Here is a 14,164-nt window from a genome sequence, read left to right as displayed (position 1 = left end):
TGAAAGCAGCAGTTGGCAGCATGTATATGCTGTTGGCACAGAGCTGGTCAGAACTACATAACCAGAAAAGACCCACGCTCCCTTTCTTTCCCACTGTTGTTCAGGTTATCCTGTGGGGCCACTTATGACCCTTCTGCAGGCAGGATGCAATGTCTGGGGACCCCAACAGAGCCGTACACAAGCATCCGCCAAGCCCTGGGAAGAAAACAAGGGCTGATGGAAAAACTAGAAGAAAGGAGTTTAAAGAGGAACAACAGTTAAAAACCAGGACGCACTCAATAACACTCACCATGCACCTGCAGCCCCTGTGTGTGCGTGTGTGTGTGCGTGTGTGTGTGTGTGTGTGTGTCGTTCCGTCAGAGAACTGCAGCGCTGCACAGTCCCCACGCACAGCACAGGTGGTCCAAACAAAAACCTGTGAAGTGTTGCCCAGAGAGTAATATCTCCATGTTGCATGTTGCAATAAGCCCCCCCATAGGAAACAAACACTTCCAGTGCTGTAAGATTTATTCACCCCCCGCACTTACAGGTTACAGTATAATGTGAATGATATCTTCCTCACAAGGCTCTCTGAGTCATTCTCAATAACTTTCCACAGTAAGTTACCAATGATAAGCACCAGGACATGCTGGTGTTATGTATCAATGAAGAAGGCGGGAGAATCCCCTCCTCTGTGTATTGTGTGGTGAGAAAAGGAAAGAGCTGGTTAGCTGCTATGGAGTGGGAAAACCAAAGCATTGTTACAGTTTGATAGATTGACCACTCATCGGTTTGCATTTTTTGTCTATGATTTGACTGACTTTGCATCTACGTTCACATCTGCACCCCCCCACTCCCCACCCACCAAGGCTCCCCTGTATACAGATGTAAAAGCAAAACACAATAAAAATCCCTAAAGGCCAACACTCATAGAATCATCTTTCTGTGTGAGGTCACAGTAAAGGTCGGTTATGAATAGAAACTGAATGATTTCAGGAAGGACTTGTTGAAAAGGAGACGAAAAAGGCAACGGCCTTCAGGAGGGTCTTAGATTATAACAGGAGTGTTTACACCCCCTGGTGTCAAAACTGAGCAACAACAGCAACTGCAAACGAATACAGTAATCGAACTGTTCGTCCGCCATGCGACAGACTGGCGACATGTCCAGGTTGTACCCCGCCTCTCGCCCGGAACGTCACCCCACTAAGGGACAAGGGTGTAAGAAAATGGATGGATGAATGGATGGACCTGTTCGTCCCTCGCATAACAAGTTACGGTTGAGGAATAAAGGTAGCCATAATCTTTTAAAATTCACACAATTGCCTTTCAGGGTATGAGGGATACATATTGTGTTCTGATGAGGTCTTCAAAAAAGATAAATTCAAAATCAGATTAACAGAATCGGACACTTTATAGTGTTTTACACCTCATTTACCAAAATCTAAGCCCACACCTGTCACCGACTTATTGCTCAAGTTATTTAGATGGTCAGCAGAGTACAACTTCCTGTGAAATCAGATTGCATTAAGTATTTTTAAAGCAAAAATCTGAATATTCAGCCTTGTTAAGTCTGTCTTCTGAAGTGAAGCCAATTAACCTCAGAAGTTACCTAACTACTAAATAGAGTTCACCTGAGTGTACATTACACTCAATATAAATCCAGCAACCTTAGAAATTTGACAGGGAGCCAAAGTGAAGAAACATCACAAAGACCAATGAAAGAAGCAGACAGACAATATGATGGTGGTTGTATGATGGTGTGAGAATTTATTTCTTGAGCAGGCACAGGAAAGAAGAATGATGATAAATGTAAATACAAGGCCATGAGAAATATCCCTAAACATGCAACCAGAGATGCTATGCTTTGGATCTCAAGAAGCTAAAATTTTAGAATGGTCCAACTAAAAATCAAACCTTAATCTATTTGAGAATATGTGGCAAGACTATTCATTTCGTCTTCATTGACTTTCTATCCATTGTGACTGTTTTGCAAAACAGAATAAGCAAAAATCTAGATACCTCTAAAGATGTATAGCTGTAAAAGGTATTCCTGCAGTTTGCTAACTCAATAGGGACTGAATAGAAATGCATGCCACATTTTTATGATTTTTTTATTTATTTGATCTACTTTTTATTTGAAAACGATTTGTATATTTACTTCCACTTTACAGTTTATCATATAAAGTCCTATTTATATAAAGCCAGAAGCTGTAAACAGAACAAAACACAGAAACACCAAACCACCAATTTAGCACTGAAATGGCGGTCTCTCTAGAGAGCTGGGTGTGTTGCGACCACAAATACCTCATCTGTAAAGTGTCCTCAAACAAAATTTTACAGCGTGGCCAAAGATTAATATTGAATCAGGACAGCAATCACAACCATACTCTCTCAATCATAACAGAGAGGCTGAAGTAGGATTTCCAGGGAGTTATATAAAATTGGAAGCTTTTCTTCACAATGATATGAGAGATTTCTGAAGACCATTACTTTAAAACTGCTAAAGTGGGTTTTTTTTTTTTTTGCACTAAGTGTTTTCTGTTCAGGATCATGTTCCTCAATTACCTAAAAGTGAAAGAGGATTCAACTGACATAGTGCATATGTTTTAGAATCACTATCGGCAGTGATGCCAAGTCTTTATTTCAATGATTCATTACTATTAATAGTGATAAAAAATATATAAGCCAGTCAAATAAAGACAGATCTGCTTCCTCGTTTTCTCCCCAAACAAACTGTGGCAGCATGTAAATGTGTACGCTTTGCTTAGCTTATGAGATGTGCTGTAGAGATAAAAAAAACACAGACCACTAGAGGAACTGAGAAATGTGTCATGGAAACCTTACAGCCTATTTTACTCACCACACCTAAAGTTAAGACCAACTAGCTCTAAAAAGATAGCAGGTACAACACTGGTTTTTTTTCCACAACATTTAACATTTAGGTGCAAGGGCATTAAGTTGATTTGGAGCAAAACTTGATATGCCTTGATAAATAAAACTTTGTGAATGCTGTAACTGAGGATGAATACTGTTGTATTAATTTAGAGGCTAAAGGACTAATAGCTGTTTATAACAAGTAGGGAGATAATTACAGGCCAACCTATGCTGCTGCCTTTTTCCAGTAAACTCTGCACTACGAACCCTCAGGGAGGTCTGATCCCTCTGTGGGAGAAAGAGAGAGAAATAGAGAGAGAGAGAGAGAGAGAGAGAGAGAGAGAGAGAGAGAGAGAGAGAGAGAGAGAAACTTTCTAAACCAGGGTGAGTAAGCGAGTGAGAGTGACACACTGACAAGCACTGAGGAAACTCAAGACATTTTGCAACTGAGTTACTTCTGAGGACAAACTGAAGGTAAATACCTCCTGTGTTATCATTTTCCTAAATTAAAAAGACATATATATCATCCGTTAGAATTACTGTTACAGATTTATCATAATGAAGCTCTCCACATGAATTTGTGTTAAGAGATGACACAACAAAATGTTTTACTGAGGAATCGGAAATTGATAGAGATGGTCACATTATTTAATTATGGCAAGTCATTTAGAGCAAAAATTTGAAAGGAAAAATATGTTGTTGAAGGTAAAATATTTGTGTTTATGTTCGTATAAATGTTATACAAAATTGTTGTTGTTCTTCCTATTAATTAGTGGTTTTACTTATAAAACTTTGCAAAGGAATCTGTGTGCTGGTACCAGCAACTGAATTTAAGAAAAATATATTTTTTGTCTAAGAACAAATTTTAAGTTATAATTTTTAAGGTAATGTTCATCAAAGATTTTATGACACAGCGGAGGTAGTAATGTTTAATGTTTAATGTTAATTGTCTGTTGGGCACAAATGTTGCTATTTATGCTCATTTGCTTTTTAAGCTATAAAATTTAACTTCCGCAGGAAAGAGAGAATCTTTTCAGAAGACAAGCTAGAAAGTTAGAAAACAATAGTTTGTTTGAAGTTTTCAATTTCCGATGGTTTGAACATGACAATAGCATAAACTATAATTTTAGTTTTTTGCTAAACACTGAAAAACATGTCTGGGACAAAACATGGCATTAATGTAGATAAGGAGAGTTAAATGTGGATTTCTGAATCAGCTTCTTAACCGGTCCTTAGCAATTTCACTTCTCTCTATTTTTATCGCAAACATGACAGATGTACATTGATAAAGTGCTACTCAGTAAAGGTGAAGAAGTGTTGTCAACTTCCTCTTTCCAGAATTGTTTGGTTTCATTAGAAGACCATTTGCTAAGAAATAAAACCAAAAATAGTTGACACAAAAAGAGAGAAAAAAAAAAAGCAGCAGCTTTGAATGATTAGTTTGTTTTTCAGACTGGGCATGAAGTCAAAGACGTGGGCCTGCAGTGGGAGGAGTGGAGACTGAAAATCAGAAAGCTCATCAGCTTAATCAGGTAAAGGAAAAGATGTTCCATCAGATTTTTTTTTAAAATTATTATCATTTATTTTTTTGCTGTTACAGCTCAGCTTATGTACTTTTCTTTTACATCCACAGGATGGGCTGCACTTGCAGTGGCCAGAAAAACGTAAAAGATGAGAATTCATTTTACAAAGTAAAGAACCCCCAGACATCAAACCGCACAGTAAGTAAAACACTTAAGTGATCAATTTAATCTGCTCAGTACACCATCGATAGTTATAATAACTGCGTGCATGAATACTGATGACAAAAACATACTTTTTCTCTGTTTTAGGAAAACAACGCAAACACCTATTCATCTAACGGTAATCACTACAATTTTCCCTTGCAACTAACTTTCTGCAATAATGCGGTCAACAAGACATTAGTGCGTGTAGGACGAAGCTACTCTGTGTGATTAAAATCGCAGCTTAATTTCCTTCGTTCTCTTCTGGGAATGAGATAAGCAGGGTTGCATGCAAAAGAAAGTAATTTTAGCATCACGGCAGAGTTAAACGAGGGTGCGTATTACTTAAGAAAAAGGAACAGACTCATATGACAATTAAAGAAACGCATTGATTAATAATATAGAGGGGTGTCAAAAAGTGGGTAGTGAAACTAAACAAAGATTTAAGGAGCATGACGAGAAAGAAACAATTATCGCTCTGCTTTTTTTCAGATGAAAATGTGTTTATAGCACTGCACGACTTCAAAGCGACCAACGACAGCGATCTTTCTTTCAAGAAAGGAGACAAGCTCAAAGTTGTGCAAGAGTAAGCATCGTCCCGGTCTCGAAATTCGTGAAGTTTGCTGCTTCTCATTTTCCCCAGTTAAACCAAAATGATGTGTGTCGTATGTTGTATTTGTAGGAACGGAGAATGGTGGCTGGCTAAATCGCTTCTCACTGATCAAGAGGGCTTCATCCCATCTAATTATGTAGCCAGATCAGATACGCTGGAGGTGGAGAAGTATGGGAAAACATTATAATCTAGGCCAGAAAATAGCACTCTGCGACAGTATTGGCAGCCCTGGTAAATATGTGTAGAAGGCATGAAATAAAATTATCATTTAATATAGTTGCATAACAATAATGACTAAAGGGAAAAAAAAAATCTATTTATTTTTATATTAAATTACTGGAGGCACAATTATTAACACTCACAAATAGATATAAAGTAAACATAGCTAAAGCAAATTGTCCATTTTTTAACTTTACCTTTTTAAGTTTATCGAAGTGTCTAGAAGCCTCCAATTAGTCAGTAACTTCCTGTTTCTTTGGGCTATAAATGCGATGTGACATAGACTTCCATTTTTATTCAAATTCTCTGACCACGTAAGAATTACATGAGAGTGTGCCATCAAACCAAGGCATATGTGTTCATCTTCATTTTGTTAGGACAGAAATGAGCCACACCCAAAAAGTTAGTCTATGTTGAGAAATGAGGTAGGTGTTTCAATGTATTAAAAAAAATATAGATTCAAATTCCATACACATGCATCAGATTTTATTTAAATCTTATTTTAAAAAATTAATGTCAGCTTTTATATATATATATATATATATATATATATATATATATATATATATATATATATATATATATATATATATATATATTGTTCTCAGTACTCAGTGAAATACTTTTTGCTACTTTTGTAATAATCAATAGCAGCAGTTTTCACAGGCTTCCCCAGATATTTTGATAATTTATTCCTCTTTTGAGCTCCAGAACTTCGAATGACCCTCTTCACATCACCTTAAAATTTTCTCTCTCCATCGATTCAAGTCAGGATCCTAACTGGGCCGATTCAAACAGTTTACTTTTGAAAACCGGAAGTGTTACGTTTCCTGAATTGCCCTAAATCTGGTAGGGCAATAGGGCTTAATGGTAAATGTAAAAACACCAGCAATAAAATTAGTTGCTCATATTTAAAGTGAGAGCAACACTTGTTTAACACAACTCCAATTGTGACTAACAAGTCTGGACGAGCCCCCAAGTGGCATCTCGGGTTTTAACACTAGTAATTTATTTCCATGCTTTTCTACATGTTTTATCAGGAGTGCCGCAGCTCATATTTTAAAGTGCAATTACCACTGTTTGGATTTTGCATTTTTGAAATGAAAGTAATAAAAAAAACAACTTTGTTGTGTCGTAGATGGTTTTTCAAAGATGTGAGTCGAAGAGAGACGGAACGACTGCTTTTGGCTCCTGGAAATAAACCAGGCTCCTTTCTTGTTCGAGAGAGTGAGACCTGTAAAGGTAAGAGCTTACAAAATTTAAACATTAGTGCTCTATTAAAAACAACATACAATCATAGGTTTCAAACAGTGATTGGTTTAAGAAAGAAAACTGATTCCTCTCGGTTCTTGCTGTCAGGGTCGTACTCACTGTCGGTAAGAGATAATGATCAAGAACAAGGAGATGTGGTAAAACACTACAAGATTCGCTGTCTGGACAAAGGTGGTTACTATATCTCCCCCTCCAACACCTTCCCATCCTTACAAGAGCTGGTCAAGTACTACACCCGTAAGTTTACAACACAAGTACAAGAAAAGTTTTCTTTTTTGTCATAATTTCAGTTACATCGCATAAAAACGGACACCTCTGTGGACTTCAGAATTTATTAATCACAACAGATGTGTCATTTTTGCTGCTATGAATTTTAACATCGGTATCTGACTTTGAATGAAATCAGGAAACTAGACCCTCAAGATGCATTTTGCATTTCCTGTAAGTGTGTTTAGATAGTCCTACCTCTTCTGTGACTAAACCACAAGATAAACCTTGTAGATGTCTGCCAAAGCACAGCTGCTCCTGATAAAAGGCGCTCATGCAAGCAAGTATACCTTTGCTCTAGCTGTCACGGATGGAAACAAAAACATTTTCTCAGTAGTTATCATACATGTATCACGCTTACATGCAGGGACTGCAGACGGGTTGTGTCTTCGACTGTATGCTCCTTGTAAACAAAAAGCCCCTCAGCAACCGTGGGCTCAGGATGAATGGGAGATTCCCAGAGAGACGCTGAAAATGGTGAAGAAACTCGGTGCTGGGCAGTTTGGAGAAGTTTGGATGGGTGAGGAAAAAAAAAACTACCTCTCACGCTCAAAGGGGTCTCATGAGCTCAAAACGGGGAGTGAATTATTTAATCTCTATGAACCTCCTTGGCAGGCTACTACAAGAACACCCAGAAGGTTGCTATCAAGACGATGAAAGAAGGAACGATGGAGCCGGAGGCCTTTCTTCAGGAAGCTAACCTCATGAAACAGCTGCAGCATGACAGGCTCGTACGACTCCATGCTGTCGTCACCAAGGAGCCTATTCTCATCGTGACCGAGTTCATGGTGAACGGTAAGAAATATCAAAAGGCTTGCAGATGAATGTGTTACAAATCACAGTACTAATATGGTTGTAAACAGAGAGCTGAATATGCACACGTACCCAGATTATTTCTCTTATCGAGAGACTTTGTCTCGACTTTACCAAGTCCAGAAAACCCCAAAGCGCTTCACACTACACTCAGCCATTCACGCATTCAAGCACACATTCACAAGCTGATGGTGGCATCCATCCATTTTCTTTACACCCTTGTCCCTTAGTGGGATCGGGAGGGGTGCTGGTACCTATCTTCAGCTAACGTTACGGGCGAGAGGTGGGGTCACCCTGAACAGGTCGCCAGTTTGTCGCAGGGCCTGATGGTGGCAAGCGACTGCATAGTAGCCACAGCTGACTTGGGCCAGACAGAAGTGAAAGTGAGGCTGCCATGCACAGGCGCCGCCCGGCCCTCTGACCAGCAGCAGCAGGTGGTCACAAAGACTGAGACAGACCTAGCAGAGATCTGAACTGGCAACCCGCCGGTTACAGAACAAACTCCTACCCCTGTCACCATCCTCGCCAAAGAGAGACCAAGAAAATATAAGTCTAGATCATTTACTGTGTACAAAAGAATTAGCTACATCACTTATTGGTGGATGATGCCTCTCCAAGAGTGTTATATTGTCCTTTCAATGGGGGAATTATGCAACTTGAGGAGCATCAAAAACTATAACATTGATCCTGACCATTTTTTGTGCAAAATCACTCAAAAGTAGAAAAACTTATATGTATAGTGTAGATTTTTTTCCCATCTAACATACTGTATTTAGCTTGTTAGAGTAACACGGTATATCAAACAGTCTCTTTGCATGAATAAATACGATTTTGAAAGGATTTTAACAGAAGGGGATGAAAAAATGCTGTAGTATTCTAAAAAATACACTTTGTAGTTGAATGCATTATTTACAAATAGATTACTTTATTTAGTTTTAAAAGGCATATGGAAGACTTTAAAACAGAAAATGTCTGAAAAATAAAAGCTTCCCGCAAAATACACATTCAAGCCATTTTTTTTTTTTTGCAATATGCATTAACACACTGTTTGTTTGAGTTTCTTTTCTTTCTTTTTTTTTAAATCTGACTATTCATTTCAAGTGTGGTCAGCTATGGCAGGCATGATAAACATTGCTTGTAAATTTGTTTGCATATACTGTTAGTAAGAGAATTTTTTGTGTTGGTAGACACAGAAAAACTGCTCAAAATTCAACAGAAAATACTGTGATAGTAGCATAGTCTGCAGCACATTCTCTATTATTAGGTAGAAAGTTAATCTCCAAGAGAAAAGACTCTCTGTTTGCCTGCTATTTGATGGTGCTGCATTCAGGTTTTTGGCAGTGTTGTCCAAAAATCTGCAATAAGACATGAAACAATAGGATTGTTTTCTTGATCGTCAAATTAAGAGAACAATTTTCAGATTATTCCAAAGTTCTCTTCCAAAATAAATTAAATCTACAGTAAGAATGTAGAAGATTGCTACTTTCTGTTATTGAAAGTCAGCTGATTAGATGAAAGAGCTGCAAGTTTCATTTAATTAGGATTATTTTAGGAGAAAAGAATGAATTTGCTTCTTTTCTCAGTGTTACTTGATATTTAAAGGAAAATAGAATAAGCTTGTTACATTTGTGTTATAAAACTATCATAGATTTAAATCTGCAGCTGCATTTGAAGTCATGCATAGTGACAATACTTTGCCACTTTGCATGACTTGAAATCTGTTTAACTATAAACAGATGCAGACAAACATAGTTTGAATTTTTATTATTTCATGAATTTTGAAGATTATTATGCCATATAAATTTATTTTTGTCAATAACTGTCCATGCGCAGCATGGAATTTTGCTTGTTAGAACGTCGATAATTAACTCGGAGCCTCAGGATCTTGAATTTGTGAAAGGTATCTCACTAAAGCGCAGTACGTCGTATCGAACTCGAGTGTACCGCATCATGTAAAAGATCATAAATTAACATTTCTACAACATGGTGATTGGGTGACATTTTAATCTGCAGAGGTTTTTTTTTTCTGATGGTATCATGTCCCTTTTTCTCTTACAGGCTGCCTTCTTGACTTTCTAAAAACCGATGAAGGAAAAAATCTCAAGATGAACAAATTGATTGATATGTCAGCGCAGGTGGGAAACCGCTTTAATTACACAATCTCAAAGTTTTATCCTGTAATGGAATATTTCCCTGATAACATATGAGCTGTTCTGTCATTGCTGCTCTAACTGTTGTAGTTTTTACCTGTAACTGCGAGACATTAATATTTAGGTGTTTGATTTCTGCAGTCGCCGTCCAACTAAAAAAATGTTAGGTTTTATTTTTACCTCGAAGCCTATTTATACTCTCATTGTTCTACAGTAAAGCTCTGAACTTTTTTGAGACTGTAGTATAATCTTTGACACCAGTTATGATGTGAACACACATGGAAACTGTCAGCAGTAGCTGTGTGGTTTCTGTGGCGGGGCGTTTCGCTCAACTGGCTTGAAAGCATTGCACTACGTCAATTATTAACATCCGGACAGGAAGTTGTGCTATTTTTCCATCTACACTAAGCCCCCCTCCCGCCCTCTGCTGCCGCCGTCAACCCTACACAAAAGTATTTTTCCCCCCAAACTTTCAACTTCCTTAGTGTTATCACATCCTATTAAACCCTGTTACTACTGAAAGCCCAACTGTTGAACCCAGAACACATCCTACAAATATTGTCAAGGAAGAACAAACGTTTATATACAAACTGCTGTCCATTTATCCGGATGGCTGTAAATAAATACTTGTGATGTGTCTAGTCGTAGATTACACACTTAAATCTGCATTTGAGCACATGACTCCGATGACACGTCCGCTTCTCTGTCTCCTTTATGACAGATAGCCGAGGGCATGGCATACATTGAAAAGAAGAACTATATTCACCGTGACCTTCGCGCGGCTAACATTCTGGTCAACGAGACGCTCCACTGCAAGATAGCTGACTTTGGCCTTGCCAGGATCATTGAATCTGAATACACGGCACAAGAAGGTAAAGTACGAGCAGAGACTGATCAAAACTGCATTTTTATGTATCGTGCAATCAAATTAAATATGCTGCACAGTTTTTTTGCGGTTAAATGAGGAATTTTGCAACTTTTAAGTTAGTGTATTTTTTTAGACTGGTTTTATGTGCTGTGCAAAAAAAAGTCTTGAGCTCGTTCTCATTTCTTTACACTGTGCTTCAAAGGAAAAATACTTAGAATCCTCTAAACAGCTTAGTTTTCTGAAAAAAGTTTCAGAAAGAACTCGAATATCAGTTAAATAAGTTACGTCTCAAATTCAACATTTCTCGGATTACTGCTACGGGGTAATTTGAAATAATATGTCAGTAAATACGCACTTGCATGACAACTATGAACTAAAAATAATCCTCCGTCTGACGAGATGTGATGATTGTATTACACATTTCTTCTTGCTAGAAACTTTTTTGTGGAAACCTTGTTTCTGTGCTGACTGGGTGAATCTGAAGATAAGAATAAAGTGTTACAAAATCGTTCGAGCTACTTGTCAGCAACATGTTTATCGTTGTCTTTTTTCAATATTCAGGTGCAAAGTTCCCCATTAAATGGACAGCACCAGAGGCTATCAACTATGGCACGTTTAGCATCAAATCAGACGTCTGGTCCTTTGGGATCCTACTGACAGAAATGGTCACATATGGAAGGATACCATACCCCGGTAAAAACCTTAAGAAACAACTATTTTTGAAGTTTAGAAAGCATAACGTTTCGAGATACTGATAATCTCCCGTGACTACGTATGCTATGACACATATTATAATACATGTAAACAATTGCAAAAATAATTGTGAGTTTAATTTGGCTTTTCTTGGCTCCGACCAGGAATGACCAATCCGGAGGTGATCAGGAACCTGGACAAGTTTTACAGGATGCCACAGCCAGAAGGCTGCCCCGAGGAACTTTACGAGATCATGACGGTGTGCTGGAAACAAAAGCCCGAGGAACGGCCCACTTTTGATTTTTTACAGAGCACTCTCAACGATTTCTTTATTGCCACAGAGGGACAATATGAGATGCATCCATAGCTTTTTGTCAAAAAAGGGCTGTACCCACCTAGCATCTCCACTGTGACTCATACAAAAGATTTATATAAAATAATTCCTCTCAGTGAATGTCAAAGTTATTTTTGGCTTCTACCATCTACAACGGAAACAAGCGTCAGAAACGTATCAAAGTCAAGAACTTCAACACGGTTTCGCTATGTTGACTCTGTTTCAGTTATAGATGCCTCTTGCTCTCGACTGAAGCACTGGAATGTGAGTGGGTATCACTAGTGATGATATATATGTATGTATATAATATGATTAACAAGGGACTGGAAATGCAACAGGGTCATGCACATGATGAACAGCTTTAATACCTGGGGAACGCAATGGAGGTAAAGCTGGAGGTGAAACATTTGCATGGTACTGAACGCAACAACCTGAGATTACATGCACAATACTTTGCACATTTTTTTTCTTCATTTATTTGTATTTGAAAATAAAAAGGCTTAGAAAGGAGAGATTGATGCTTTTTACATAATTGTCGGCATTGGTGTAGTTGTAAGCCGACAGAACGATTCATCTTTATCACAGACTCAGAATGCAACGGTTTCTTTAAATAGCAATTGCAAAGGCTTTCTCTTCAATCTGCGTTCGAAATATTTCAAAAGGAGAACTTTCAAAGGACTCTTTCAGGATTTAGCAAAGTTGTGTTTCTATGCTCAGGATCCCACGCTTAGATAAAATCAATCTAAAATAAGGTCGCATCATCACGTATACCATTTGACTGAATTTAGTTTTATTATTGCTGATGGTAAGAGTCAGATAAAGGCAACACGAAATGATTGCGCAACTAACTTCATCTACTTTCTGAATGTTGAAAACCTGTAAAGCTCAATCTGCAGGAAGCCTTCAAAACTAACAAATTACACTAAATTGTTGCAGTTTGGATCCTTTTAGCTAAAAATCTCCCTTGGGGTTACTGACAGTATCTCACAGATATGAGAATGGAATGGCCAAGGCAGTTAGGGGTTAAACCCTGCCATTTCCTGAATGGACAGGAAACAGGAAGTGTGACTCAGCATTCCTCAAATGCCACTTAGAGAAAAAGGGCCTCAGTTACCAAATTGGGTGACATCTTGACATTTCTTTTCCTCTAAACTTTGGTTGGTAATACTGACAAAAAAATAAAAAAACAAGGGACAATAGATTCTAACTTCTTTTGATTTACAAAATGAACATTTCACAATTATAATGTTCTATTAACTACATTTATTATTATTATTATTATTATTATTGTTATTGGAATTTGCTGAACACTGACAAAACAAAACAAAAAACAAATGTAAAGCAATAAGCAACAGTAAAATTCAAAAGTTTAAAACAGAAAGTTACAAAATTTGCAGGAATTGTGTTATCCTGCAGGGGTCAGTGTCATACAGCGTTAAATAATGTCTCCACGTCTGAGAAAAACCTGCAAAACAGATGAGGCTTTTAGAGTAAATAAGGTAATTTGAACATATTAAATTGTAATGCCTTTTGAAATGTGCTTTACTGGGTTAAATTTGACTTAATTCAGGAAGCCTGTGTTTTTCTGAATGAAACCCAATGGAACTTAACTGAATTGAAAACAAACTGAGTTTAGAGAATATTAATATTTAGTAATTGACACTTTCAATAAGAAGATCCTGGATTTATTCCGCCGGTGGAGTTGCACGTTCTCTTTGTGTGTGCACCGGTTCTTTTCCTTGGTACTCTGGTTTCCCCATGATGTCTGAGAGGTTAATTGGAGGTACAAAATGAGATGTATGCAAGTAGGTGGATGTTTGTGTGTCTCCTGTAATGGGATATTAACATCGGGGTCAAATGCTGACTGATGGTGATCCATTCTTGTCTCATTACTGCACAGAGTCGCTCACAATCGGTCTGGTTATCCATCTGGCTTTATGGAAATTGATCACATGGTATCAATGGGTTTAGGATCTAAGGGGTTTCTTATCAATGGCTCCGAACTTCAATTATTTTAAGTTTGAGCCGATTTGATCTCACAATATTCCATAGAGAGGTGAAATACCCAGAGCATAACCAGTCAAAAACCCAGATTGTGGTGAAAAGATGCTCTTTGAATCTGTTTTACTTGCACTCTTTACTCAGGGCATGTCGTTTGGCTTAAGACTTTCCAAGAGGAATATTCTTAGCAACTGTTTCTCACATCTGAGTACTGAGTACTGGAATAATTAACTATGGCAAAGGTAAATACGGCTAACACAAGCAGATGATGATTTCAAACATGTTGTCTTGTAACAGTCAGACTGTCGAGTACGAAGCAGTTTAATTTGTTCATATAACTGAACTAAAGTTAGATGA

The 14,164-nt window shown here is 37.8% G+C and overlaps 1 protein-coding gene across 1 annotated transcript; it reads left to right on the top strand.

Annotated features, from left to right (window-relative positions):
- The first annotated feature begins 2,939 nt into the window (after positions 1 to 2,939).
- On the top strand, positions 2,940 to 12,318 carry blk (BLK proto-oncogene, Src family tyrosine kinase). Its single transcript, XM_008397915.3, has 14 exons — positions 2,940 to 3,327; positions 4,306 to 4,385; positions 4,487 to 4,574; positions 4,686 to 4,716; positions 5,070 to 5,163; positions 5,260 to 5,358; positions 6,548 to 6,651; positions 6,769 to 6,918; positions 7,316 to 7,468; positions 7,564 to 7,743; positions 9,820 to 9,896; positions 10,633 to 10,783; positions 11,341 to 11,472; positions 11,637 to 12,318. The coding sequence occupies exons 3-14, from the start codon at positions 4,488 to 4,490 to the stop codon at positions 11,837 to 11,839; spliced, it is 1,461 nt and encodes a 486-aa protein (XP_008396137.1). The 5' UTR covers positions 2,940 to 3,327; positions 4,306 to 4,385; position 4,487; the 3' UTR covers positions 11,840 to 12,318.
- Positions 12,319 to 14,164: the final 1,846 nt, after the last annotated feature.

Source organism: Poecilia reticulata, chromosome 21 (genome assembly GCF_904066995.2).
Source record: "Poecilia reticulata chromosome 21, P_reticulata-male-v2, whole genome shotgun sequence".
In the NCBI taxonomy this organism is placed as follows: Eukaryota; Metazoa; Chordata; class Actinopteri; order Cyprinodontiformes; family Poeciliidae; genus Poecilia; species Poecilia reticulata.
The sequence above is the reverse complement of the archived record's forward strand: the minus strand, read 5'-3'. Positions and strand labels throughout refer to the sequence as shown.

Excerpts from the sequence above, each read along its gene's own strand:
- blk (XM_008397915.3), top strand. The coding sequence starts at position 4,488 with ATGGGCTGCACTTGCAGTGGCCAGAAAAACGTAAAAGATGAGAATTCA. Across the intron at positions 7,469-7,563 it reads GTTTGGAGAAGTTTGGATGG|GCTACTACAAGAACACCCAG; the intron begins GTGAGGAAAAAA and ends CCTCCTTGGCAG. Across the intron at positions 9,897-10,632 it reads TGATTGATATGTCAGCGCAG|ATAGCCGAGGGCATGGCATA; the intron begins GTGGGAAACCGC and ends CCTTTATGACAG.